This window comes from Bacillus rossius, chromosome 2, assembly GCF_032445375.1.
Source record: "Bacillus rossius redtenbacheri isolate Brsri chromosome 2, Brsri_v3, whole genome shotgun sequence".
Classification (NCBI taxonomy): Eukaryota; Metazoa; Arthropoda; class Insecta; order Phasmatodea; family Bacillidae; genus Bacillus; species Bacillus rossius.
The window spans coordinates 93,011,966-93,038,696 of NC_086331.1; the positions used below are offsets into that span (position 1 = coordinate 93,011,966).

The 26,731-nt window shown below is 34.8% G+C and overlaps 1 protein-coding gene across 1 annotated transcript in view; it reads right to left on the minus strand.

Moving 5' to 3' along the window:
• Positions 1 to 6,093: 6,093 nt before the first annotated feature.
• Positions 6,094 to 26,731, minus strand: part of LOC134529469 (uncharacterized) — a 76,345-nt gene continuing 55,707 nt past the window's right edge. The window contains exons 7-8 of the mRNA XM_063363599.1: positions 22,207 to 22,359; positions 6,094 to 8,722 (exon numbers count right to left, since the gene is read on the minus strand). Coding sequence (XP_063219669.1) covers positions 8,606 to 8,722; positions 22,207 to 22,359 — 270 coding nt within the window. The 3' untranslated portion in view covers positions 6,094 to 8,605. The remainder of the gene's footprint in view (positions 8,723 to 22,206; positions 22,360 to 26,731) is intronic.

Genomic DNA, 26,731 nt, shown 5'->3' on the forward strand with positions numbered 1-26,731 from the left:
AATATATTACAGTTCTGCAAGAGAAATTTCATGCACTCCAGCACTATTTTTTGCCGCACCACAGATGTGACTTGTGTATAGATTCCAAAGTAAGTCCAGTCACTAATGCTTCTCAACATTATGTACTTATTGCCATCTTTGTTGTCGGAGACTGAACACCTCTCGGTCCTAGGTATTGTGGTAAACAGCAGAACCCATAATCCTGCATAATTTTCAGTAGGCCTAATTGAGGTAATCCTTTTCCATGCAAACTTTTACTGTTTCTGTGTGTGCCTGTGTGCCATATGCAAGGTTTCCTATTTTCAAAAATCCAAGTTTGATTCTGCAGAGAATCAAATGCAGATTGCCATGAAAGTAGACCAGTGGTATGACCACGGACATTTTGCCACCACATCGCTATAGTTTACTAACTAGGAAATAATCATAAAGAAAATATTATATAGTACTCTAACAATTACCTATGCAATAATTAATTTAGAAATTGTACTCCCATACATGTACAGCATAATTTTGATTAACCATCAGTTATCTGTCATAATCCATCAAGATCTAAAAAAAATGTGCAAATATCAAAAAACAATCGGATATCTTTAAAATGTCTAGTTTACTTTTCCAACCTACTGTTTAGAGCTGGAAGTGACTAATCAGTGCCCTACAAACCCATCACTAACCAGCCGATATTGTGTCCCATCGTCGAAAGCTACGCCAACCTAATTCCGATGTGCCATGACCTCTCTCCTTACCACTTAACACCCTGGCTGTGTCTACTTGTGCATATGAGTGCGTATGTTAGACGTCGCCGCAAGAGACGTTCTTAGCATCTGTGCCACATGCCCTAAATAATTCAGTAATTAGTATCATTGTCATTTCACTTTTTATTCAAACTCCAAGTGTGCGTTTCCTGTTAGATGTAAGGGTGGAGCAGCGCCATGCGCAAACCCTTCGGAGCGTGCCCTTGAGCGAGCGGTGGAGACTTGAACATAAATAATAAATAAGTAAACGTTTATAATGCAAAATAATTAATTGTGCCTACCTTGGTATTAAGAGCTGGAATAGTTTTTGTTATTATTATTTCTTTCTCATACTGGTTCATGACCTAATGGTATTTATTCTGAAGCTTCCTGTTGCCATGACACCCTGACCACAACCAAGTCTTTCTTATGCCACACGGAGAAGGATGCAGCCACAGCACCTCAAGGGCATCACTATTGGTAAAACTGATCTAGTCACATCCATTTTCATAATCTTCAATTAAACCTTTTCACCTTTGAGGCCTTCTCCAAGTGGTAGACTTTTTAAAATAATAATTTAAGTTCCTCGCTGAACATTTGAAACTACCTATGAGATTTATCTTCCAGGCCAGGTCACATGATGTCCTGGTCCACCCGTAAGCCAATTGTATTGTTGAGGATCGTATGAAAAAAAAAAACCGTTTTACCATCAACCATGAGTATTCTGATCATGGGACCACTTGTATGTCTATACAGAGACCCAGGTGAGTGGGACACCTTGAGAGCCCACTTAGGGCTAACATATACCTTAACAGCATGTACGATGCTCAGAGTGGACTAGGTCGATGAGGTTTGAGGGTGTATTAGGGCAATCGAGTCTCTGCCAAACATGAGTGACATCATAACCCTGTTAAGAGAGTCTCCGCTGGGTCTGTATGCCCAGCAAACATAAGGCGGAGCCCAGTTACCTTGCATCAACATGTACAATCAGGATGTGAAATGCCCTACCTCAGTGTTTACAAACAGTACTGGTCTGCTGTAAAGTGTTTTGTAAAATTTAATATTTAAGTCTTATTTACTTTTAAAGGATTTTATCTTCATTTTTGCCCCAAGCCCGCAGTGAAATCATGTCACGGTACATACATATTAACTATTAAGAGATTTCTGTTATCCGTCATAATCCTGGTCTGGACGTTGATTAATAAAATTTAAAACTTTTTTTTTAAAAATTTGGGGTTAACATCTTATCACCAGCAAGGTCATTAGACATGGCAAACACATAACACAGGCCAGGAATATTGGAAAGGAATCGTACCAACAATTGCCTGAAGTGATATCGGCAAACCGATGTAAATTATGGAAAAAACAAAAAATCAGAAGGGTAAGGCCGGGGTTCAAAACCAGACTTTCTGGAAAGTCAGTCCAGTAACTTACCACTGCCCCACCACACTCCACACTCCACACACACACTACACACACATACTACACACACTACACACACACACTACACACATAAATGAATATTATGTTATATATTTCATGTATGATAAAATGTAGGTTTACTCTTATTAAAAAAGATTAGAAACTAAGGTAGGGCGTACTCTGTACTCAGCACAATATGTTCACCTAAGGCAAGGGTAGCCAATTTTTAAACACTGACAGCGAATTAGAAAATTCAATAATCTAGTGTGTCGATTTGCATCTTGTATACTTTGAAATTAAAAAAATAAAACCTTCTCCTATTGCTGTTTTCATGCCAATCTGATTTGAGATATTAGTACAAGCACCGGGGCATTAAATCAGGAAAATCATAGCTATTAATAATAATAGAAAAGTATAATTTACAAATATAATTATTGAAAGAACGGGCTATTTTTTTTTCCATTTCATTTAGCAGTCGAGTTGCTGTTTCAGGTTACGTGTGGTTGGCACTGCTTGAACAACAGTCAAAATAGGCAATGGGTTTGTTACCACTCACCACCTCTGGCTAGCTCAAAATTAGGTGATGAGTGTACATACAGGTTGGTAGCAGGTCACAAAGTAATTCATATGCAATGTTCAATGAATTACCTGTTTTTTTATTCATGTAAAAAACAATATATTCAGCACAACAGAACACAAAAAAATTTAAACTGTATATCCAGAAAGGAGAAAAATACGTAGACTCTTATTACGAATTACTTTATATTGCCTGTATAAGTTCCGGGCAGCGACGGCAGGACAAAAACCTTTGTCGCCTCGCTGTGGGCGTTGCCTACGACTACGGTCAAAAAAATTCTAATTAATCAAAATGTCTAAAAAAAAAAGTTATTATGCGTCGCCCGGACCATAGCCGCAAAGTTGTACTTTAATAACAGAACATTATTATGTTATGTGAGCCATTGCCTGATCACGACCACTGGCCCGGTGTTCAAACAATGACTAACTTTACAGCCTTCCTTCCCTTTGTGCGGGTAGTGTCCTGGGCTCGCTGACGTAATTTTCAGCCAATCACGGCGCATGGCAACAGAAACTTCCACGAAATTCTTACTTCTGTTCCCATGACGCAGCAATTTTCTCTCTCTCTCACACACTCCCGTGACCGTGACTCTAACGCCTAGCGTGTAAAACAAAGCCTCGATTGTGGAAATAACGAAGGAGAATTACGTCAGCATGCCTTCCCACACAAAGAAGCAAGCAAAAAAAAATTACTTCAAAAATAAACTTATGCATTTTAAAAATAAAAACAATAAATCAGAGAATTACATTCACAATAACTTCTAAAAGGAAAAATTTTACATCTAACCTGAAATATGACAAATAATTTATAACAAATTATTATTACTGGATTGCATGGGGAAGGCTGTAATCTGGGTTGTTACAGGTTGGCCTAGGTTATCAAATTTGCATTAACTCTGATACTACATTAACAGTTTGTAATAAAAAAACTTTTCACATAATTTGAGGTAATTTGGATTCTTGTAATTGTATGTTAATGTTTATAAATGCACATCTTCTACATTGTCACTTTGTTACATAGGAAGTCTAATACATATCTTCTCTTAAAATAATGATATTATATGCTATGCAATTATAAGACTTCTAATTGGAACTTATCAATTTTTTATTTGTTCTTTATGTTAGTGGACATCATTGAGGGCTCTCTGCTTAACAGACCTTTATCGTTCACATTGCCTTTCTCTTCGATGGGATGTTTGAATCTCATAAGATAGATGGTTAAAAGTCTACTTGAATCCTGAGACAAGGTGCATGTTGCAGACATCTGTGTGCTGTTTTGCTGCACACTTGAAGGAATCAAGTGAGCCACAACAGCGCTGCCACACCATTATACACATCAGTTGCACCCCACAATAAAAACCACAAATAAAAATAAAAAATATATTTGAAATTCTATGAAACTTCAAAAATGGTTCATAGCAATAAATTTAAAAAAATTTTTTAGACAAAAAGCAGGCACTTTAGTTAAAGAAGTTTATTGTACATAGGTAATGAACTGTAGTAACCACTTTATGGTGATCAAATGTTTGTGTCCCATGAATAGTGTTCACCCCAACTTTTAAGGCTAAAGTTTTGTTTAAAATGTAGAAACTATAAACAAATATATAAGGTATAATATTTTCCTGCAAATAATATCATTATGTTGTAGTTCTGAAATTTTTCCATAAGAGAAAGGCACAACTTTCTTGCACTAAACTAATGTATCCAGCTAAAACAAATATGCACAATTTTTTGTAAAATGTGTGCTGGCAATGCTGCATACCACTAGTTTCATCAAACTACTAGGTTGGTTAACCTGCTATTACTTAATGGACAAGATATATCTTGTATGTGATTTGTGAGCGCAGTTGCAATCATCTACAGTAACTGTAAAAAAAAAACCACAATGATTAAAAATGCTCAAGAAACACAAAATATTATTGCAAGAGAAAAGTACTTTGCCACAGAAAGTTGTATATCGGACTGAAGGTGAAATATTAAGATTTGTCTTAGAGTTTTGGTGGTAGTTCAATAAAATTTTTATTTTAAATTAAGAATTTGTTTTGTGCACTTCTTTGGTAATTTATCAATTTATTTAATTTTATAACACATCTCTTATTTTGGTGATTCGTGGTCAATATTAGTGGTGCTTCAATACAGCAAACAAAACTGTGGACAGTAGACATTTAATATTCATAACATTTTTTACCTCGCATTATGGTAAATATGCGATTCACAGCGAATCCATAAATAAAATACTGATTTAGAGACGTGTATTTACATTAGGTTTTTCACTGGAACTAATTACACATTTAATGGTACTCTTGTGACAACAATAAAGTGCAGTGAAAAAATAATAGGCAAAATCCATCAAAGGTAACAAGAATGAATTTTTCAGAAAATCTTAAGAGCCATTTCATAATTTTAAATAATTACATTATTCCAGAATAAACATTCAATATAAACTTGAACTTTGGTCCCAAGTCTTGTTTATAAAGGTTTGGTGCAAGACTTATTCCAAACAAAATATAATTATGATTATGGTTTAAATATTGGGGTGCGAGGCTTATTCAAGGGTGCAACTTATCCAGGTAAATACTATAGTTTCAATTTTCACAAGACAAAGAACATGGTAACTCAGAATTAACCTACCCTTTGCCTGAAGATTCAAAATAATATCCAATCTTTAAAGAAAGATATTTTCTGTCTAAAAGTCGTTAAGACTTAAAAACTTCCACTACCTGCCAAGGGTGTAGCCAGGATTTGTGGAAGATGGAGGTCAACAGAAGTTGAAAGAACATATATTTTTTATGAGCCTGTTTCTAGTGGCAGGAGGAGGAGAGGGAGACAGTGGCCCAGGATGGAATTGTTCCCCCCCCCCCCCCCCCCCCCCGAAAATTTAAAAAATATAATGCTTAAAGACATTTTTTGATGCTGTCTCAGGACCCTGAAGTGCTTTTATTTTTATAAATCTTTAATTCTTGACTGAATAGTTTCACACATAAAAAGAAGATCCTTGCAATACTATATATACTGCTTTTGATTAAGTCATAACATGTGTTTAAATAGAAGGTTTATTTAAATTTTGCATATTTGGTGACCATAAATTGAACCATACATCAGTCATTTAAAGCTGGTAAATGGGTTACATTATTTTTGAAAACAATGTTTTAGAGGGCCCATGGCCCATCCGTGCTCCTCCACAACTACGTCCTTACTACCTGCCTTACAATTCCTAATCAAATTATTGATTAACAAAATTTAATTTTTCTATGGGTATTCCGCTTAGCAGACATTACATATAAGACATTTTAGTCTTTATTTAGCTAATATATTTTAAACCAATGGTACTCTTGCATTATTTACATAAATGACTAGAAACAAATTAAGTTTTGTATATATAACTTTATTTACAACAAATATGTTTAGTACAACTTGTTCTAAAAAACATAAATAAAAATTATAAATGCTTAGCATATAATAAAATAAATCTCCATAACAGGAAATACAATTAAAATCCAAAATTACACAATCAAGAATATAATTGTTTCAGGTGATTCGGAGCCTAAAAAAAGATCAATGAGTGATACGAGAAAAATGCTTCCAGTACTTGCAGCAGCAATGATAGAAGCATGCCCAAATATTTTGGCAATGCCATTTAGTTGAATAAAGGACAAAAGTTGGTGTCTAGGAATGTAAAATGTTGACCCTAGTTACAGTAGACTCATGATTATCCGTTTTTCGGGTTAACTGTGGCATATTTCACTTCCATGAACCATAAACAATTTTTTTTACTTTTTTAATTTTTTATTTCCATGCATGCACAATGGCAACGACACTTGTGTAACATTAAATCCAATGCAAGTAATTTGTAATGCAACAAATTTATAACGTGACAAAACATCAAAAAATATTTTACTCTTTCCGCAATAGTTATTTGCTTCCTTCATTGTATATTTATTTCCGATGACGTCAGAGTTTCAGCCAACATGCCGCATGTCAGGTGTGTCAGCAGTAACTCTGGAGAGAAGCCAGAAGATTTCAGAGCTAGTTTACCTCACGCCTACTAGGATGTGCTAGTTGCAAATCATGGCAGAAACGCATCTAGTAAATAACAGTCAGGAATTACGTTAACAAGTTAAATAATCTTTCTAATAATAGAAAATGTTAAGTTTATGCTTTTTAAAATCATATTATAACTTAAATATATCTTCTATAACAAAAACATTATTACATATTTTGTAACTCAGAAATTTTGATAGCGCCTACATAGGAATGTTATGCCCAAGCCTCATTATGTAAACAATGCAGTACATGAATTATACAATTTAATTTTAGGTGGTTTAATCTCAAAATGTTATTTGATTTTCATTTAAATGAATGGCTAATGTATTTAGACGTACATATATTAGTAATGTATAATAATTTTAACGTACATATATTAGTACTGTATAATAATTTTAACGGGAGCAGTGTCTTGATTAAAATGGTAGTTAGCAAGCACACTTACCTGATTGGAAAATGAATTATTTTGATTAAAATACTCTCTTATTGAAAAAACGCATTTGACTAGCACTGTTTTGATTAGTGCTCTGTTTTACTGGAACAAATTAGGGTGTTACTTCGAGGGGCATCTGTTACAGTTTTTGTCTCGACAGCCTGAATAAAAAAAATTTAGTATTTTTTTAACTTTGCTTTAACCATATTTTTCGGTTATTCATGGATCCCTTGCCGGTCATTACACCAGATAATTGGGAGTCTACTGTATTTTCAGTCTGATGCTAAAAAATTTAAGCACAAAAGATTGTTTTAGTAGTTTTCCAGTGGCACTTACCATCTGTGTTAAGTCAAGTCCTCATCTGGGCATTAAAAAAAATGGATGGAAGTAACATTTTGCCAAAAAACAGTTTCCTCAAATTCAATGAACACTTCTTTCAATAGGTGCTAATAATATATATTCACTGGCCTCTTAAAGCAAAGTTACCTTGACAAGTGCACCAAGTGTCTTTCTGCTATGCATATCTGTTACTAATAATAAAAAAGACAGCCAGCTCAAAAGGTGAGTGAACTATAAAAAACTGTAAATGTTTTCATACACTACATTTTACAGATACTTTTTTGACAGCTTTTATTCATATTTAGTGACTCGCGATCATGCCATGATTTACCGCAGATCATCTTCACTGCAGGGATATTTAATGTCTCCATAACAGCTGCATTATGCTGGGAGTCTTCTTTTACAGTTAAGACTAGCTTTTTTCTACATTGACATAATCTTTCCTAATACATACACAATATTGCTACTTTTAAAACCTTAATACTGTTATATTATAATACGAGTACATTTGCATTAGTTAGTAAAAAAACTTATACAAATAATCTGCATTCAAACAATGGAAGCAAAATACATTCAGAATAACCAGGTGGTAAAATTTTAGGATTATAAAATCATTTAGTTCCAATAAAAAACTGAGAGAAATAAACAGGTGTTAAATCTCTATAGATTCCTACAGAGTAAAAATATACACTCCTGACATTTCTATACCTCAAGTACTTTAAATATTAAAAAATGTTAATTTCCAATACCAGTACGTAATTTTGCCTTCCACAATCCAAACAGGTTCTGTTATGTAGGTTCTACTACATTCAAGCCAGTCAATAACTACAATAAACAACACAATTTATTCAGTGGTCCTGCTCATGCAACAGTGCTACTTATGCCAAGCTTAATCGACTAGGTTAAACCAGCCACACTCAGTACAATGTATCCACTGATAACACAATGGAACCACTTAACAGCGAGAACTTTTTTTCTCCATATACATCGCTACTTAATCCTTGTATTAGTTTGGAATATAACAATATTGAATGAATGCAGTGAGTTAACGTGAGTGTCCTTAATTAATGGTGTGAAATCTAAGAATGGCTCTTCCCTGAATCTCAGAATGACAGAGCTTCTTTACAACCTCACAAGCTTCTTCTGCCGGGAACTCAGTGTGCGGTGGAGGTTCAACCTGAAATTTATTTTAAATAATAAATAATTCACAAAAGAAATCCCACAAAGGTCCTACATCAGACACTGCATGCACACAATGTTTATTCAATAGAAAAGTAAATGAAATCCAAAATAGATCTTATTGGCCAGTGTACAGTAGTATAAATATTTTGACCAAACACATGAAAAGGTCCACGTGAACCAAATTATCATAACTGATAACTAGAGACATGCATATTTCGCGAATGCGATAAAACCAATATTTACGTGAATTTGAGGACATTTTTAAGAATAACGCAAATTTCTCACATTTTGGATAATAACGCGAAATCCTTGAATTTTCGGCGAACAGTCAGAACATTTTTCTCATTCGAACACGGCAATTCAATTTGTAAATACAGTAACAAACGTGAAACAACAACAAAAAACCAAAGATAACTACGCACAGTGTATAGCAGGTTGACGAACAATACACAGCACACAAGTTTTCCATTGCGGAAATAAGTCGTTTGATGGCACAGATTGTATCGATCTTGAACAAAATGGTGTTGTGATCGCGCTCGCGAGCAAGCAGTTGTGTGTATGTTGGATATATTTTTATATTCGGCTCGCCTGGACAATAGATTATCACGGAGTTTACAGCAGGTTGTTTCTCAAAGCGTTGTTTGTCCATTGCGTCCTTGTTTATTAACCAAATACCAAATTTAAAATGCAAACACGGTGACGATTCGTAACATTCTGTTGTGCGCAAGTTAAAGTTTAACGGGTCGAATTTGTTACAGATAGTTTTCAACGTCTGTGAAACAAATTAAAGGTGTACAATTTAAACTTCGGCTAAAACATTAGGCCTATTAAAATGCCTAAAGTGCCGGTAACTGCAAAACAGTGAGCCTCTCAACACGGACTTTATGCTAGTGATTCAACCACACTTTTTTGTCGTCACTGCAATGTCTCCGTCTCTTGGGATAGGAAAGACTCATGTGAAAAACACGTAGGCAGTGAAAAACACAAGAAGCGTGTCTCTTCATTGCAAGGCTCATCTAGTACGTCTGAACGCCAGTCGTCAATATCTTCAACGTTTCAGACAGCAAAAAATAATGTCCAAAAAGACAAAAAGTTGTAATTTATAAAGGAAACAACAGAGACCTTTATAAAGGCAAATATACCTCTTGAAAAGCTTGATGATCCTAATATCAGGGCATGGCTGAACAAATACATCGAAGGTGCTGGAGACCTGCCACTTGCTAGCACAGTCCGTGAGAAATATGTAGGGGACATAGCCAAATGCAGAATTGAAGATGCCAAAACTGCATTAAAGGACAAAAAAATTGACATACTGTGCGACGAAACAACAGATAAAATGGATAGGTGTGTATTTGTTGTTTTATTTAGAATTCTGAATCTTCAACAGGATAAACAAGAAATATTTGTTGCAGGAGTTACCTTTTTTGAAGCTGCTAATACCACAAACTGTGTGAGGGCAATTTTAGATTCACTCAAAATGTACAATGGTGATGTGCTCTCAGTAGTAACCGATGCTGCTCGTTATATGACCAAGGCTGTTAGTACTCTCGAAGTAATCCTTGTAGACCAGTTAATGCATGTCCAGTGCTGGGCACACAAGTTAAACCTTGTTGGCAATGTCTGGGTGAAAGAGTTGCCTGAGTTGAACAATGCTATGAGCAAAATAAAAAATGTGTTCAACAACACCAGGAAAAGAAGGCACTTGTAGGCTAGCTTTCTTGAAGAAAAGCATGGAGAGAAACGTCCATTGTTCCCACTTCCTGTTGTTAATAGATGGAATTCCTGGTTCAACAGCATTTTTTATGTAGCAGACTACATACATGACATTGTTGATTTCTGCAAAACAGATGAACTAAAGGCAACACAAAATTCAGGGGTTGAGTTTCTGTGTCCACTCACAGAAAATGACATTTCTCTCATTCTTTGTCAAGCTGTCTTTGTGAAAGAGCATGCCAAGAGCCTTGTAGAGCTAATAAAGAAACTTGAAGGTTCTTTGTATCCAACTGCCCATTCATTATATGGGGACTTGCAAGATATAAAAAAAAATGTGAAAACATCACTCGTGGCATTTATTTTGAGGCAACCAGTAGAGCCTTGTCTAACATGCCCCCTGCTAAAGCTGCTGAAGCTAAAGTGTCCATCACAAGAACAGCAACACAAGCCCTTTCTAAACTGAACTCTCATGACAACTGACCCAAGTAGAAAAAGATTTGAAGCAATTCAAATTTTTGGTCAGGAAAGTTTGTTGCTTGCTAAATTAAACCCAGAAATGGTGCAGAAACTGAAAACTGTCCATAGTCTCTACTCCATAAGCACTGAAGAATTAACAGCTGGTTTTGGTCAGCTTCAGGACATTGTTACAAAACAAATGGAAACAGACAATTCAGTGGACGTAGTGAAGTCATTGAATGTAGTAAAGCTGTCACAACCATTGTTTGCTTCCAGCTGCCTTGAAGCCATCTGGATGCCTTCTGCAAACATTGACTGTGAACGATTTTTGTCCTCATATAACACAGTCCTAACAGACCGCAGGACAAATTTAAGTGAGGCTAATTTGTGTATAATGGCTATTTTTGCTTTCAAGATCTAAAGTTTGAGGATTTTGTCCCATGTGTTTATGTCACAATTTTAGAGACTTCATATTTATTCTTGCTGGTTTAGATTAGTCATGCACCGATTCCGATACCGATTAACGATAATCGCCGATAATTACATTTTACCGATTAATCGTTATCACCGATTATTTAAATACTGATACCGATGTAAGTTGTATTTTACGCATCCTTTATTTTCTCGTCAGATTTCGTAGACATATTTCGCCGCATATCTTACGCCAGATTTTAAATAAAAAAAATTAGGCGCACACTCACTATTTTAATTTAGTATTCATTCCCGCCGCTATTTATTTTGTAAACACGCAACTAAGAACCATAGATACCTGCATACAGATAAAAGTTGTACTGCCAACTTTAGAATAAGACAGCATTTAAGTGGTTACGATTACGATCAGGTTTAGCAGCGCTAGCGATCATAGTGAGAAATAATGAAAACGTCCGAAAGGAGAGAGCGGTTTTTTTAGCACCAAATGTTTGCGAACTTCAGTGTTGGCTAACTTTCCTGTTATTGGCGTCTTTGTTGACATCATATAATCTATGGAAGTATTCCGAAGGTGTTGTGTTTTTAAACGTAAATGTTTATTATTGCGAAAACGTATTTCTGAAAACAAGACTGTTTTAAACAATGGCGACGCGGGAAAAGAGAAGTGAAGTGTGGAAACATTTTACTACAAGCCAAGAAGACGATAGTAAAGCAATATGTTTATATTGTGGTGCTGTAATATCACGTGGTGGTTCTTGCCGATCAAGCTACACAACCACCAACATGTTGCATCATGTTAAGACACGGCATCCTCAGCAATTTGCATTTGCAGAAAGTACAAGCCAGGCGTGTTCTACTGAGAGGGAACATTCGGTTGCTGGCCCTTCTCAGAAGAAAGTTAAAGTAAGTCTACTTCAACCAACACTGCAAGACGTAGTCGAAAAGAAATTACTGTACAATTCCAATGATCCACGAGCTCAGGAATTTACCACATTGATTGCTGAAATGATATGTGTAGACATGCAACCATATGACATTGTGAATAATGATGGTTTTAGGCGTCTCATGTCTAAAGCAGTTCCGAGATACAACATTCCTTCAAGGAAACACATGGCCGATACAGTAATTCCAAAAATGTATGAGAAAGTGAAAAATAAAGTTAGAGAGAGACTTTCTAATCTTGACAATGTTGCTGTCACAACAGATTTGTGGACAAGTGAGGCTTCGTCTCAGATGAATGATTTCATTAGTGTCACAGCCCATGGAGCAGAGCTGTCTCAGAAGGTACATTTCTGCCTTGAAGTTTTACCTTTTGATGGTGATTTGCACACTGCAGTAAACATTGCAGACAATCTCTTGCACATATTTGAAGACTGGGAGATAGGCAATAAAGTATGTGCAGTTGTTACTGATAATGCATCTAATATGAAATGTGCCGTAAGAGATCACCTCAAACTGCCTAATATTCCATGCTTAGCTCACAGTGTTCAGCTTGTACTCAAAGATGGGCTGCTGAATCAACGTCCAGTTCGTGAACTGCTTGCGGCATTCAGGAGCATTGTAGGGCACTTCAGTCATTCAACAGCAGCCAAAAAAATTCTTGTCGATGCACAGAAAAAGGTAAACGAACCTCAGCACGTACTTATTCAAGATATTGCGACACGATGGGACTCTACTCTTCATATGTTACGACGTCTTGTAGAACAGCGTCTTTCCATCACGGTTGCTCTCCAAAATTGCTCGAAGTTTAGGTGTCAGATTACAGCTGAAAATTGGTTGCTTGCCGAGCAATTAGTAGATCTTCTTACATACTTTGAAGATGTGACCAAGACAGTCAGCAGTGAAAAAGCATCTGTAGCAGATGCTATACCACTAGTCAACAGCCTAAATCACATGCTGGAAATGAAGATAATGGAGGTTAAAGCCGTTAAAGGTGCCACTAAATCTTTTGCAACCGATTTGAAACATTCACTCGGCTCACGTCTTGGTGAATTGGAAAAGACTGAGATTTTCCTAGTAGCTACGATGCTTGATCCTCGTTATAAACACCATCCATTCCAAAATCCTGACAGCATTGAAACAGTGAAAAATAGTTTGAATGATAGCATGACACTGCAAAAATGTGATCAGACTTCTGAGTCAACTGGCACTTCTAGATGTGCCATTTCTTCACCTGGTCCTTCTGCTACACAGAAGGGAATTTGGCAGATGTTCCAGAAAATGGTTGATAAGTCTATAGCTGCTACAACAGCTTCAACTAGGGGTAAGTACCACATACACTGTGCTACAGTCAACAAATCTTATTATTTAATTGCTAAACCAAATATTTGTCATTTTGTAATTTTATTATTTACAGGTAATGTAATTGAAGAACTGGACAGTTACATGAAGCAGCCAACACTCGACCTAGGGACAGACCCGATTGAATTCTGGTTAAAAGATGTAAATTACCCAAATCTGAAGAAGGCAGCACTGAAAAATCTTATAATACCCCTTGGATCTGTGTGCTCAGAGAGATTGTTTTCATCAGCAGGAAACATTCTCCAAGAGAAGCGCAACAGGATGTTGCCTGAGAACTTAAGAAAGCTTGTTTTTTTAAATTCAAATTTGCCAGTGTTGAATTATGACTACTAAATGTCAACTGCGTGTTTCACATGATATATTTACTTTTAAGAATAAAAATAAATAATATAAACCTGTGAAGATATTTTAATTCTTAGTATTGCTTGATATATTATTATTTGTTTAATTTAGCTGTTGGAAAATGAAAATGTTATAAAATAATCGGTAATCGGTTTGTATCGGTATCGGCCGATGTTTATGTTGGTTATCTGTATCGTTTCGGTAATCGGTAAAGCCTTATCGGTGCATCACTAGTTTAGATACTAAAATATTTTCAATTACTGTATGTAAAAAGTGATGTGTAAATTTGATTGTAAATTACTGCTGCTAGTGCAACTGTACAATGCAAGAATGTGTCCAAAATTTCAAGGTATGCTTAGATTATTTTTTTAAATTAATAGTGCTAAAACTATTTAAAAAATAACATTGCTTTTGATGTATGATAACACCACTTTTAAGGGTAAATAACAATGAATTTTGCTATAAAATAAACCACAAAACTGTATGTCTCTACTGATAACTGGTCAATATTTATAGTGTTGTTGAGGGAAAAAAAAGGATATAATCAAACAAAGAAAAACAAGGATTGAGAAAAGCAAACAACACTAAAATGAATAATGCTAGAAAAGTAGTGGAAAAGAGAAACCAACAACTGATATATTACTGTTTCAAAATTTCGCTCTCAATCTGCAAAATTTAATTAAACTATCTAAAACTCTGTGTCACTAGGCATTTGTGTCAGTAGATTCTTGGCAGGCATAAATTTTGGTTTCCGGCATCCTTGACTTGGACTATTTATACTTGTTCACAGCACAGCTTCTCCTTCTAGTATTACAGTTGTAGTTATGTTCTCCAGTCAAGGGATACACTGACTGCCAATAACTGTTGCAGAACTATTTGGGCTTACATGATGCAGAAGTTGCAGAATTTTCTTCCGCTGTCATGAGACATTCCACTAAGGCACAAATATTGATTAATAATATCAGGTTGCCTTACCCAAGGCATTTGTCTGTACACCTCGTCATAAGCTTATGCAGTCCATTCAGTTTGGTTTAGTTTTCGGGTTGTTTACTTCTAAGCATCTTCTAAGACACCAGCTCTTCTTGTCACTGGGTAGTGTTAACATGTTCATGTCATTGAAAGATTAATACTGTCAAAGCCACGAGCTATAGAGGAGAAGAAAAGGGAGGGAAAGGAACTAACAAGAAGTAAATTATCTCAGTTAACACTTGCTTGTGTCTCTTAAGTTGCATTAATGCCTTGCTGAGCTGTGTGTGAAGTGCAGAAGAGATAGCTGTACAAGGTATCTCATCTTGCTTCCAGAAATTTGTTCCAATCACCAGGGGCCCATCAGCATTTTTCTTAAATAGTAATCTTGAATTTTCATGCCAATCCAATCTGAAGCTATGTTGTTATCATAGATGAAATAATCTTTATCATTGCTAATAGTAGTAGCAAAATTCATAGGCAATGATGGCAACTGCTCTTAAGTATGAAAATTAAGACCATAAAGTATTTAATAGATATTTTGTAAAATATCATACATATTTAATATCATTATGTAAATATCATAAATATATTTATATCAATCATATTTTGATTTTAGCTCTAAGATGAGTACATATACGTGTGACACTAAAAAATGTCAAGTACTTTAAGTAGTCAGGTTTGAAATTATGTTCTTTGCATCTGTCTCTTAAGTCCATGAAAAAACATTTCTACTATTAAGTATTAATGACAACAGATTGGCCTCTGAATATTAGTACTGAATATCTATAAACAGGCTTTTATGGATGATAAGTACAAGTACATACAACTATGTATAGTTTTTACAGGGCAATTAAATATTATTCTTGAACATGAAGGTCAAACTAAAATTTTACTATAATTTTTTTTCAAGATGCTAGCATTCTAAAATAATTTTGAGTAATTGCAAATATGTACCCTTATTTACATAATTTGATCATGCTATTCACCTAATGCATGTCTGCCAAGTGCTAATTTAAAAATATTTCACTTTAACATTAAATATGTATCCTACCTTTCAATACAATGACCATTCATTTCCAGTTATCAGGAAAATTTTACATAATTGTTACTGTGTTTGCGCAGGGGTTCTTTAATGTAAATGTACATTATGATTAATTTTTATTACTTTCAAGAATCGTTAACAAGTATAAAACAAACACTGTCTCAACGATTCATAGAATCATAGTACAGTATAACACGCCATTCTTCCTCCTCCATGGATCACACACTTTAGTGCACGAGACAATCTAAACAATTGATTGCTGTCTCGCCCCTCTTCAAGACAATTGTTTTTAGCTGTGATATCTTTTGGTTATTTGTAGAGCACATTTTAAAAGTTTTAATTAACGCAGATATGTATATTTGTAGGTACAAACGTTAAATTAAATTATCTTTTAACTTATATATTATGAAATAGAAAATCCAATAATGTTAATTTATGCAGGTTAAGTTTCGAACTGTTTGGTGTCACAATATAGCAGACACGCTTTAATTGTGTTGCCATGAAGGTCGGAATGTCGCCTGGCACAGCCATGCTCGCGACTAGTGCGGCGCTATGTTTATCTGTGGATGCGAGGTTTGTTTACGTTTGACGTGGCGCGAGGCAAACAATATTGTAGATTGAATATTTTAATCAGGATGGATGGCCAAAAAGATAAAAAGAAATGCAAGCAGTTCACTTTGAAGGAAATAGTGGAAATTTTAAAAGTTGACAAAGACAGGAAAAATGCAGATGTGGCACGGTCATTTGGTTTGGTGCCCACTACACTGTCAACAATAATAAAAGATCGCGAAAAAATTATTAAACTGAACGAAAAGTCATCTTTATCTGCTGGTCGCAAGAGATATTGCCTAGGAGATAACAAGGACCTGGAAATTGCGCTGAACAACTGGCTGAAGGATATGAGGGCACAAAATGTTCCAGTCACAGGACCCATGATGCAGGCTGAAGAAAAATTTTTTGCTTTCTTGATGGATATCAAAGATTTTCAGGCAAGTTATGGTTGGCTTTATCGATTTCGTGAATGACACGGAATTTCATGGAACGTTGTGTCTGGGGAAGAGAAAGATGCTGATACGGCAGTTGTATAGCAGTGGAAAGTTGACAAATTGAATGGAATTCTAGAGTCCTATTCTCCTGGCGATATATTTAATGCCGACGAGACAGCATTTTTTTTACAAACTTCTACCAAATAAAACTATGGCATACAAAGGAGAGAAGTGCACAGGTGGGAAGAAATCCAAAGAGAGGTTGTCAGTATTATTCTGCTGCAACGCAACTGGAACCACTAAGTTACGTCCTTTAATCATTAGCAAATTCAAAAATCCAAGATGCTTTAAAGGTATTGCATCACTTCCAGCTGACTACGTCAGCAACACAAAGGCATGGATGTCAAAAGATTTATTTTATAAATGGCTAGTTGAGTAGGAAACACAGAAAGATCATCATTCTAGTTGACAACTGTGCAGCTCATAATGTTGATGTGTGACTTGAAAATGTAACATTAAAATTTCTTCCTGCACACTGCACTTCCGTGTTACAGCCTTTAGATCAAGGCATTATCCAAAATGCAAAAAGTACATTTTTGGAAGCTGCTCGTTGACAGGGTGGCTACCAAACTGTAAAGAATAAATTCCCTGACTTTTCCAGGACAATCATTTTTATTCCCTGACCATGCCTAACAATCTCATCAATTTTTTTAAGTGTAAAACCTTATTTTTGCATACTAACTAACTTATCAGATAACATACACAAATATATGTCAAACCAAAATCAGACAAACAATAATAGCTATTAGAAATTAAAATTTTTCGATTATAGTGTATGTTAAGTGATGATGAACTTGCTAATATTTAGTGAATTATATATAGGTACTAATGAACATTCACATTTTTAAGCAATATTAGCAAACAATCATACTTAAAAGAGTTTTTATAGTTTTTCTATGTCTAATTGTAAGGTAACAAATTAGAAGAGTAATGGGTCGTTTTTCTTAATAATGTACATAATTTTGTTGTCTGTAAATAATAATGCATTTTTTGTTGATTATTTCTAAAACTTAAAAAAAAAAAAGGTAAATATGTAGAGTAGCGAGCGGTATATGCAAAAAAATGCTAAAAATCCGAAAATACTTTTATTCTATGCTCTTTCACTTCCTCTTTTCAAATCAACCGGCAGAGATAAGAAATTCTAAATACTTTAGGAGATATCGAATTTTTTAATTTGAACATGTAGTAGAGTAGCGGTATTTGTGAAAAAAAAATTCTAAAAATCTGAAATTACTTTTATTATATGCTCTTTCACTTCCTCTTTTCATTCCAACCGGCGGAGATAAGAAATTCCAAATACTTTAGGAGATATTGAATCTTTTAATTTTGCAATACAACTACTGTACAACCATTCGGCCGTCGCCATTTTTGTTATTTTGCCGTGTGTTCGTTAATGCGTAATAAATAAAATGGTCGATTAGGTCAGGTCAGTTACATTATTAATACTTTCAAACTAAGCGGACATAAAAAATAACGTGAATTCATTTTAATGGCTGTTTAGTTTTAAAATATTTATAATGTAACTGACCTGACCAAACAAACCGGGACAAAGGATGAACAGTAGGAACTAAAATGGTCGATTAGGTCAGGTCAGTTACATTATGAATACTTTCAAACTAAGCGTACATTAAAAATAATACGATTTAATTTCAATGGTTCTTTAGTTTTAAAGTATTTATAATGTAACTGACCTGACCTAACAAACCCGGACAAATGATGAACATTAACAACTCACGTACATTTTTTTTGTTACTTATTACTTGCGCAACAATATCCAAATAAAAAATAAGACTTTAAAATTAGAAACGTTAAAAACCCACCTAAATTGGAGGCGGGTACATTTCCTTTGCCATTAGACGGAAATGATGTAGTCGTTCACCTACATCGCGATACCTCCGACGGAACATTAATAAATAAATAATCACGTATTGGTTCATTTGAATACTGGCCAATCACGGAACTGTCACGTGACAAAATTTTCCAATAACATAATAGATACCTACTCGTAAACCAGAAACAATGGTGATCGCCGCATGAACACATGTATTGTGATGAAAATAAAAAAATTCGATATCTCCTAAAGTATTTGGAATTTCTTATCTTCGCCAGTTGATTTGAAAAGAGGAAGTGAAAGAGCATAGAATAAAAGTATTTTCGGATTTTTAGCATTTTTTTTGCATATACCGCGACTCTACATATTTAAAAAAAAATAAAAATTGTATATTTATAAAACTGTATTTTATGCACTAAAATAAACACATTTCATAAATAATATTTCTTTAACTAGCTATAAAATAAATCCTTTTATAAATTAAAATTTTTCGATTATAGTGTAGGTATGTTAAGTGAAGATTTAAAAACAGAACTGTTAATACGCCATTTTACCCAATTATGTAAATTATTGTTTTATTTACTCATTTGATGTATAATAACCCAAAAAAGGATAATAATCTAGGCGTTCACAACACTGATCATTATAAAAAATAACTACTATAACATACAAAGAAGATCGCCTGCTGTAGCGGTAGCAAAGCGAACGAACTATCTGTGACCTGTCTTCTTTGAATTCGAGTTGGGAGCAGACGAACTAAAAGAGCGACCTAGTTCGCACGTGTGTGCTTCTTTTTTTGTTCCCAGTCGTGTAGTGCTTCTCTACGTTTTACTTTTCAGATGTACTATTTATTTTCTTTTGCTGTCCTCTTTGTGTAAACGTTTTGAATAGGAGCGCTCCCGGTCGCGAACTATTATGCGCAAGTCTAATGATTAGCTACTCTTAATATTTACCTTTCAATTTTCTTATCCTGTATTGGAATTCATTAAAAAAATGTTTTACTCCATAAAAGTAATGGGCTAAAAATTTGAATATAACCGAATAAACACTTTAACTCATTACTCACATTTACTCTTAGCTTTCAGCAACGGCAATATTCTTCCCAAGCCCACACGTTCATATCTGATCCCGCGCACATTTTTTTTCATCTTTGTTTACTACTTCTCTCCTATTTATCTTCAGAACAAAGCCCGAGTAGCTTACTAAATAATACTGAAAACCTGTACACGCCACTATTCAAAACGTTTACACAAAGAGGACAGCAAAATAAAATAAATAGTACATCTGAAAAGTAAAACGTAGAGAAGCACTACACGACTGGGAACAAAAAACAAAGCACACACGTTTTCATCCCAAAATGTTCGTGTACTTGTACCACAGTTGCCAATAATACGAGAAACTAAAATGAAACTATCTCGGTCATCTCGGTGTACTATGAGCTATAAAACTAGTAAGCATAGAATAATTTGGTACACGTACCATGACTATGGTGGCAATACAATGCATGCGCGCGCGCGCCAACCAGTTGTTATCAGCAACACAAAAATAGCAGAGTTTTTCATGGACCCGCGACATCAAAAATGGCTTCATTAAAATGTCAAACTTCGTATAAAATATAGTATTCAGAATTTCAGTTAATAATTCGCTACATACAATTAACAAAGACTATGAATAATATTCAGCTTTAAAATGCTGAAGCAGGAACTTTAGACAAGATTTAATTTTTTCCCTGACTATTTGAAAAATTTCCTGACTTTTCCATGACTTTTCCCTGCTTGCGAAATTCCCTGACTTTTCCCGGTTTTCCCGGTTGGTCGCCACCCTGGTTGAGAGAATTTTGATCAACATCAGGTGCAATTTTCCCACAAATGTCAATGTCCGTCAAGCCATTCAACTTATAACAGGTGGTTGGTGGAATGTTAAGAAGGAGACACTAGCCAATTGTTGGAGGAAATCTGGCATCATATAGGCAAGTGATGATGACAGCAGTGATGCTGTTGCTGGTAATGACATCTCACCAGAATCTTGGCAAGAAGTGTCAAGTACTTTGCAACTAGACAATATTTCTTTTGAAGACTATGTAGCTATTGATTGTAATGTCGAAACTACACCACAGTTGACTGATGCAGAAATAGTAAATGAAGTGATGCAAGCAGCAGTCAGTGAATCTTCAGAAGATGAAGAAGTTGAAGAGGAGCCAGTCACCGCAAAAGAAGCCATGATGTGCTTTGAAAAACTTTCAGCATTTCTTGCAAAAACAGAAAATGTTCCCATCCATGTAATTTAATCCATGCACAATGTTGAACAGTTTGTTCAACAAACACTTACAAAACACACAAAGCAAAATAAAATTTCTCAGTTTTTCAAGAAAAAAGAATAAAACATTATTCTTGCTTAAAAGAAAGGCCAACAACTCTCTTGTTTGAAGTGTGTTTATGTGAAGAACTATCAAAATTCATAAAAAAAAGTTGTCATGCCTAAACTTTCATGGAATTTCTTGTTTATCTGTTTTTTATGTTGAAGTAAATTTTTTTACATGCTGTATTATACAAACAAAAAAACTTTCTCCAGTGATTCTTCAAATATTTAAGGTAAGTATTTTCAGGGAATTCTATCCCAATAAATGTACATATCTGCAAAATTTGTCATTTTGTTTTTGACAGATATAAATTTTGTATATGTAGGCCTAGAATTTAGGCTACTGTATTAAGTTCAGTAATTTGTTTTAAATTCTTGTTGTTTTACAAATATTTGCTTCCAAGCTAATGTAACATTTGATCCCCTACTAATTTATTTTTAAATTTCAAAAATACTACATTTTAAAGGTAAATATAGAGACTTTCAGAATAAAGTACTTTCATTACTAAGTATAACAGTTGAGGCATTATTGATGTACTTTATAACGAGATTATACTGTAAATTGTTTGACAATAATAAACTATTGACAAATATTCTTGCATGCAAAAATAAGTAACATGCCAATCCAATCACTGTAAAAACTTTATAAATAACAATACTAAAACTGTTCAATGTTTGTAGTTATTTACAAAGATAGCAAATATTTTGGATATAAATTAATTACATTACATTTTGCATTTTTAATATTCATAAAAAACAACAGGCTTTTGGGGATACTGAGAAAATATTTCATTAAAATGTGTACCTTAATGAAGAATTATAGTTTTCATTTCATTTTCACTCAGTTCACAAACTATTGCTCTGTTTTGTTAAAGAATAGTAGTATTCACTTAACCCTTTCTGTTATCAAAATCGCATGTAATATATCATAACCAATTAAACTGACAAATATGAGCACTAAATAGCAATAAAAATTTATTTAAATAACTTACTGCTTTCCTCCCAACTAGATCGACCAGTTCTCGCAACTGTTCAACAGAACCCATGTCAACTGGGCGTATGATCTGTTGCCTTTCCTCTGCACGTCTGCTGAACTTGGGCATCAGTCTCTCGGCCACTTCAGAGCTGATGAATACCACCCCACCCTGTATACAGAGACAGAATAAATGCCTTATACTATTTTAATGTTGAAGATTGTCAGGGTCTGCTGACTGTAATGCTGAAACTATAAATGGAAAGAATAAAAACATTAAATTAATTCAAGTCAGATACATGCTTCATTAGAAGTTACAAACACTCTTCCTAAAAAGCAAAGTAAAAAAGTCTACATAACAGAGATAGAAAATGATAATCACTGACAGAAAGTAGAATTTTTACTAGGGATGAGCCGGTCGAATCCTCGAATCCCACAGAATCTCCAGTATTCCAAAGATTTGAGATTTGAGGAAAAAGATTTGAGGAAAAATATTTGAAAAAATATAGTAAATCCAAAAATTTAACACTCGCTACTCTTAAGTTTACTAGATTTTTTTTTGTTTACGTTTATGTGGAAAAACAAAGTTTGGTGCAAAACACAGCTGTTTCTGGGAGTCGATCAACATTCTGTAAACGTCACGTGGAAGGTCATACCTCTTTAACACAGAAACAAATTAAAAAACAAAAGCATTTTGATATATCTTGAAAGTCATATTTTTTCAACTGCAGTGCCCATCGATTTTATTTATGAACACAACAAACTCGATAAGTTGCTCTTGTGCTGTGTGTATGACCATTAAGTTATACGTCTTGTATCCATATATTTGGTTATTTAAGCATAAAAAAATAATAGTTTGTTCATATAAAAAGCTGCTACATACTATATATTTATACATGGTTTTACATTTCTTTCTTTTATTACTTAACAGGACACTAAAATTATGTTTTCAAGTGGAGAAAAATTTGGTTTCTCGGTAAACGTGTGAACAAATGTGAAAAATAATAATATGGTATTAAACTATCTTCTCATTTGTTTAAATTTAACATTTAAAACATTTTACAGGTTAGGCCACAAAATAATTGTTAATGATATGGGAATATTTGTTACAATGTGTTTAACATATGTTCAGCTCCATCCCCATGTTTTATTTACTTTAGTTGATATTACATCTTATACAAATGTGCATATTTTGTAGTTTATGCCCTGTTTATGGCAAATAATGAGTTGGTGTACTATTTTATTTAGTACCTACCGCTTGCCTTAAAGATTCAACAGAAAATTATTTTAATATTTCATTTAAATTTAAGAAAGTTATAGAGATGATCTGATATATATTTTTTAAGATAGTTTCTGACACCTAAAACTAGTTTTTTTTAAGAAATAAAAACGATCAGTAATTCTGGAAAAAAAAAAAAATTTTATGGGGGAGGAAAACCTAAAAAGATTTTTTTCGTAATTTACTGACAGGTTTTCCATTTAATCTGTAAGATGGCATTGTAATACTTCAAGTAGGTAGTTTTTCATTTTTTCAAATGGTTAAGTGAGGTATAAATTTGTAATATGGTGAAATGGGTCAAATGGTAAAGGTTAGCTACATTTAAAATACTGTAAAATCATAAGGAATTACCAATTTAAAATGTAACTAACAACCTCACCAACCAACAATTGCTATGAATCAGTATTTGATGTTAGTTAAATTTATTTATTTCTTGTAAATTATTTAATTTTTGACCCTTGAAACATAAATTTCGATTTGCGGCACTCTTTGAGATTTGGATTCAAGAAAATTGGGATTTGATTTTTACTTTTTTCTTTTTGTCATTCCCAGATTCTGAACTGGGTGTAGTAAAAACATAGCCACAGATTAGTAAGTACATACATTCATTCTCAAGTTCTGAAATCAGAAAATTCTGAAATTCAAGCAAACTACTGGCCTGGATAATTGCTGAACCCAAAGGCTGTTATTTTCATACAGCCTGGTATGTAAAGTGAACTCTCGATATCTCGGACTTCGATATTCCGGACATCGGATAACTCTGACATTTGCAAAAGTGGGGTGCGCGTCATTCGTGGGTATTTGCTGGCGTGAGGTGCGAGAGACTTGGCAACAGTGCGTGGTGGGCGGATTGAGAGATGTGGCAACTGTGCGTGGCGCGCCGAGGTGGCTATTGTTATTAGTCACGAGCTCGTCACGCCGGCGGTAACAACGGCAGTTATTGATGCACTTGTGAACTAATGGATAGTTGGAAAAAATAAATTGACACGTAGCAGTATCTTTTTTGTTTATGTTCAGTTAATTATTTGCACATTATAATGGCACCTAAATGAAAATGTGTATCTTTAAGTATCACGCAAAAATTAAAATTGATTGAAAGGCTAGAGTCTGGTGCGTCTGTGGCTAGTTTGTGCGTAGAATTTGGGATTGCTAAACAAACTGTTTTGGATATAAAAGAGCAAAAGGAAAAGTTGAAGGCGTTTGCTGTGAAGTATGATGCTGAAGAAACTGTTGCTAGCAGAAAACGTTTAAAGTTGCCAGGCGTTACAAACTTGGAAGAAGCTGTACACAGATGGTACGTACAGCAAAGATTCAGTGGTGTAGCAGTTCGTGGTGTTGAGCTACAAGCAGCTGCCGACAGTTGGCTAAACACATGAACATTCAGTTCAAAGCAAGTGACAGATGGTTGTGGCGTTTCCGACACAGACACGGCATCGTTAATAAAAGGATGTTCAGAGAAGCTTTGAGTGCAGACACTGCGAGTGTCGAGCCATTCAGAAAATGGCTTTGCACTTTAATTGACGATGAAGGACTGACAAAGGCGCAGCTTTACAATGCGGATGAGACGGGCCTATTTTGGCGTTCACTGCCTTAAAATACACAAGCTTATAAACACAAGGGCACTGCGCCTGGGCGTAAACTGAGTAAAGAGAGGCTGTCTGCTCTACTGTGCACCAATGCTGACGGCAGTCATCGTCTTAAGTCGGTTGTCGTGGGAAAATCACGCCGACCTCGAAAGCTAAAGGATATAATGACTGATCTGCCAGTTCACTATACCAGCTCAAAAAATGTTTGGTTTACACAGGCAATTACAGGTGACAGGTTTCATACACAGTTTGTGCCTGAAGTAAAGAAATTTCAGACGGAAGTTTTAGGCATTGATCCAGAATATATCAAGGCTTTGCTAATTGTTGACAATGCACCATCCCATCCCGATACGGAGAAGATGTGTAGCCAGGATAGAAAAATTAAATGCTTGGCATTGCCTCCTAACACCACATCTCTTATCCAACCCATGGACCAGGGAATAATTTTAGCATGCAAGAGAATATACAAAAAAAATTTCTAGACAAGTGATGGTGGTGTTGGAAGAACCAGAGGACAAAGAGGATGATACTCGAGGAATGAGAACACTGCAGAACATTCGAAATTACAGCATTAGGTCTGCAATTTTCAACTGGGCTTCTGCATGGAAGTAATCAAGACATCTACACTTGCAAATGGGTGGAATAAACTGCTCTTTGACGGTGACATAGAGCCAGATTTTCTAGGGTTTGAAGCCAGTGACTACCAGCGCACACTAATGGCTGGAGGCGAAACAGGTGTCACAAAAGAAGACGTCACTGAATGGTTGGATGCTGATGAAGGAGATCTTGGTAATCAGTTTCAGACTGAGGAAGAGATAGCTCAAGATGTTTTGTCTCCTACTATATAGCATCCCACTCTTAGATTGCAGTGTGGAAGTAAATGGGCGCATTCTCTCTCTCTCTAACACACGCCGATTGCCGTTAGCACTGTCCTTGTTTCTTCGTGCCTTGTTGCCAAATATCAAACGAAATTTAAAATTTTAATTTTTGGACCAAGCTTTTTTTCATATTGTGTAGAATCAAAATACGCATCAGGCAATGCTTATTTTGAATACTTAACAATATTTTAAGTGTCCGAAAAAATTAAAAAACATAACTTATTCGCTGCGAACTGTTTTGAAGTATTCCGATATGTTTCACATCAAAAAAAGAAAACCTACATGTGTATTTCATTCAGATTTTTTTTATTAGTAAATTAATGCCTTAGGACGCCACCGAACAAATGTTAAGACAAAACTGTACAGGTTTCACTTAAATAATTTTTTTAATATATTGAAATGCATTTTCTCACAAACTGAAACATCAAAAAGTTGACCCGCGGAAAAAAATGTTTCTATTAAAGATAGATGGGGGACGAAAGCGAGAAAAATGTTCACAATGAATTGAATTAGTTTTTAAAAGCAGCCCCATCTCAATTGCTTCTACAGTTTCCGTGGAAATAGCTGTTAAAGATGTGTCTTATCAGTACAAGAGCGCGCGCTGCCGTCGTAAGAGGAAACAGGGTCGTGTGTTTAGATAAGTGGGGTTCTGTCCTACAAGCAATTTTAAATACATGGCTTCCTTAGTCAACTAAAAATATTATAATCGATTCTTGAACATAATATGTAAAATGTATGAAATAAATACGAAGGAATTCAATAGCGATCATGGTACAAAATTTTGAATTACTTTTCTATCCT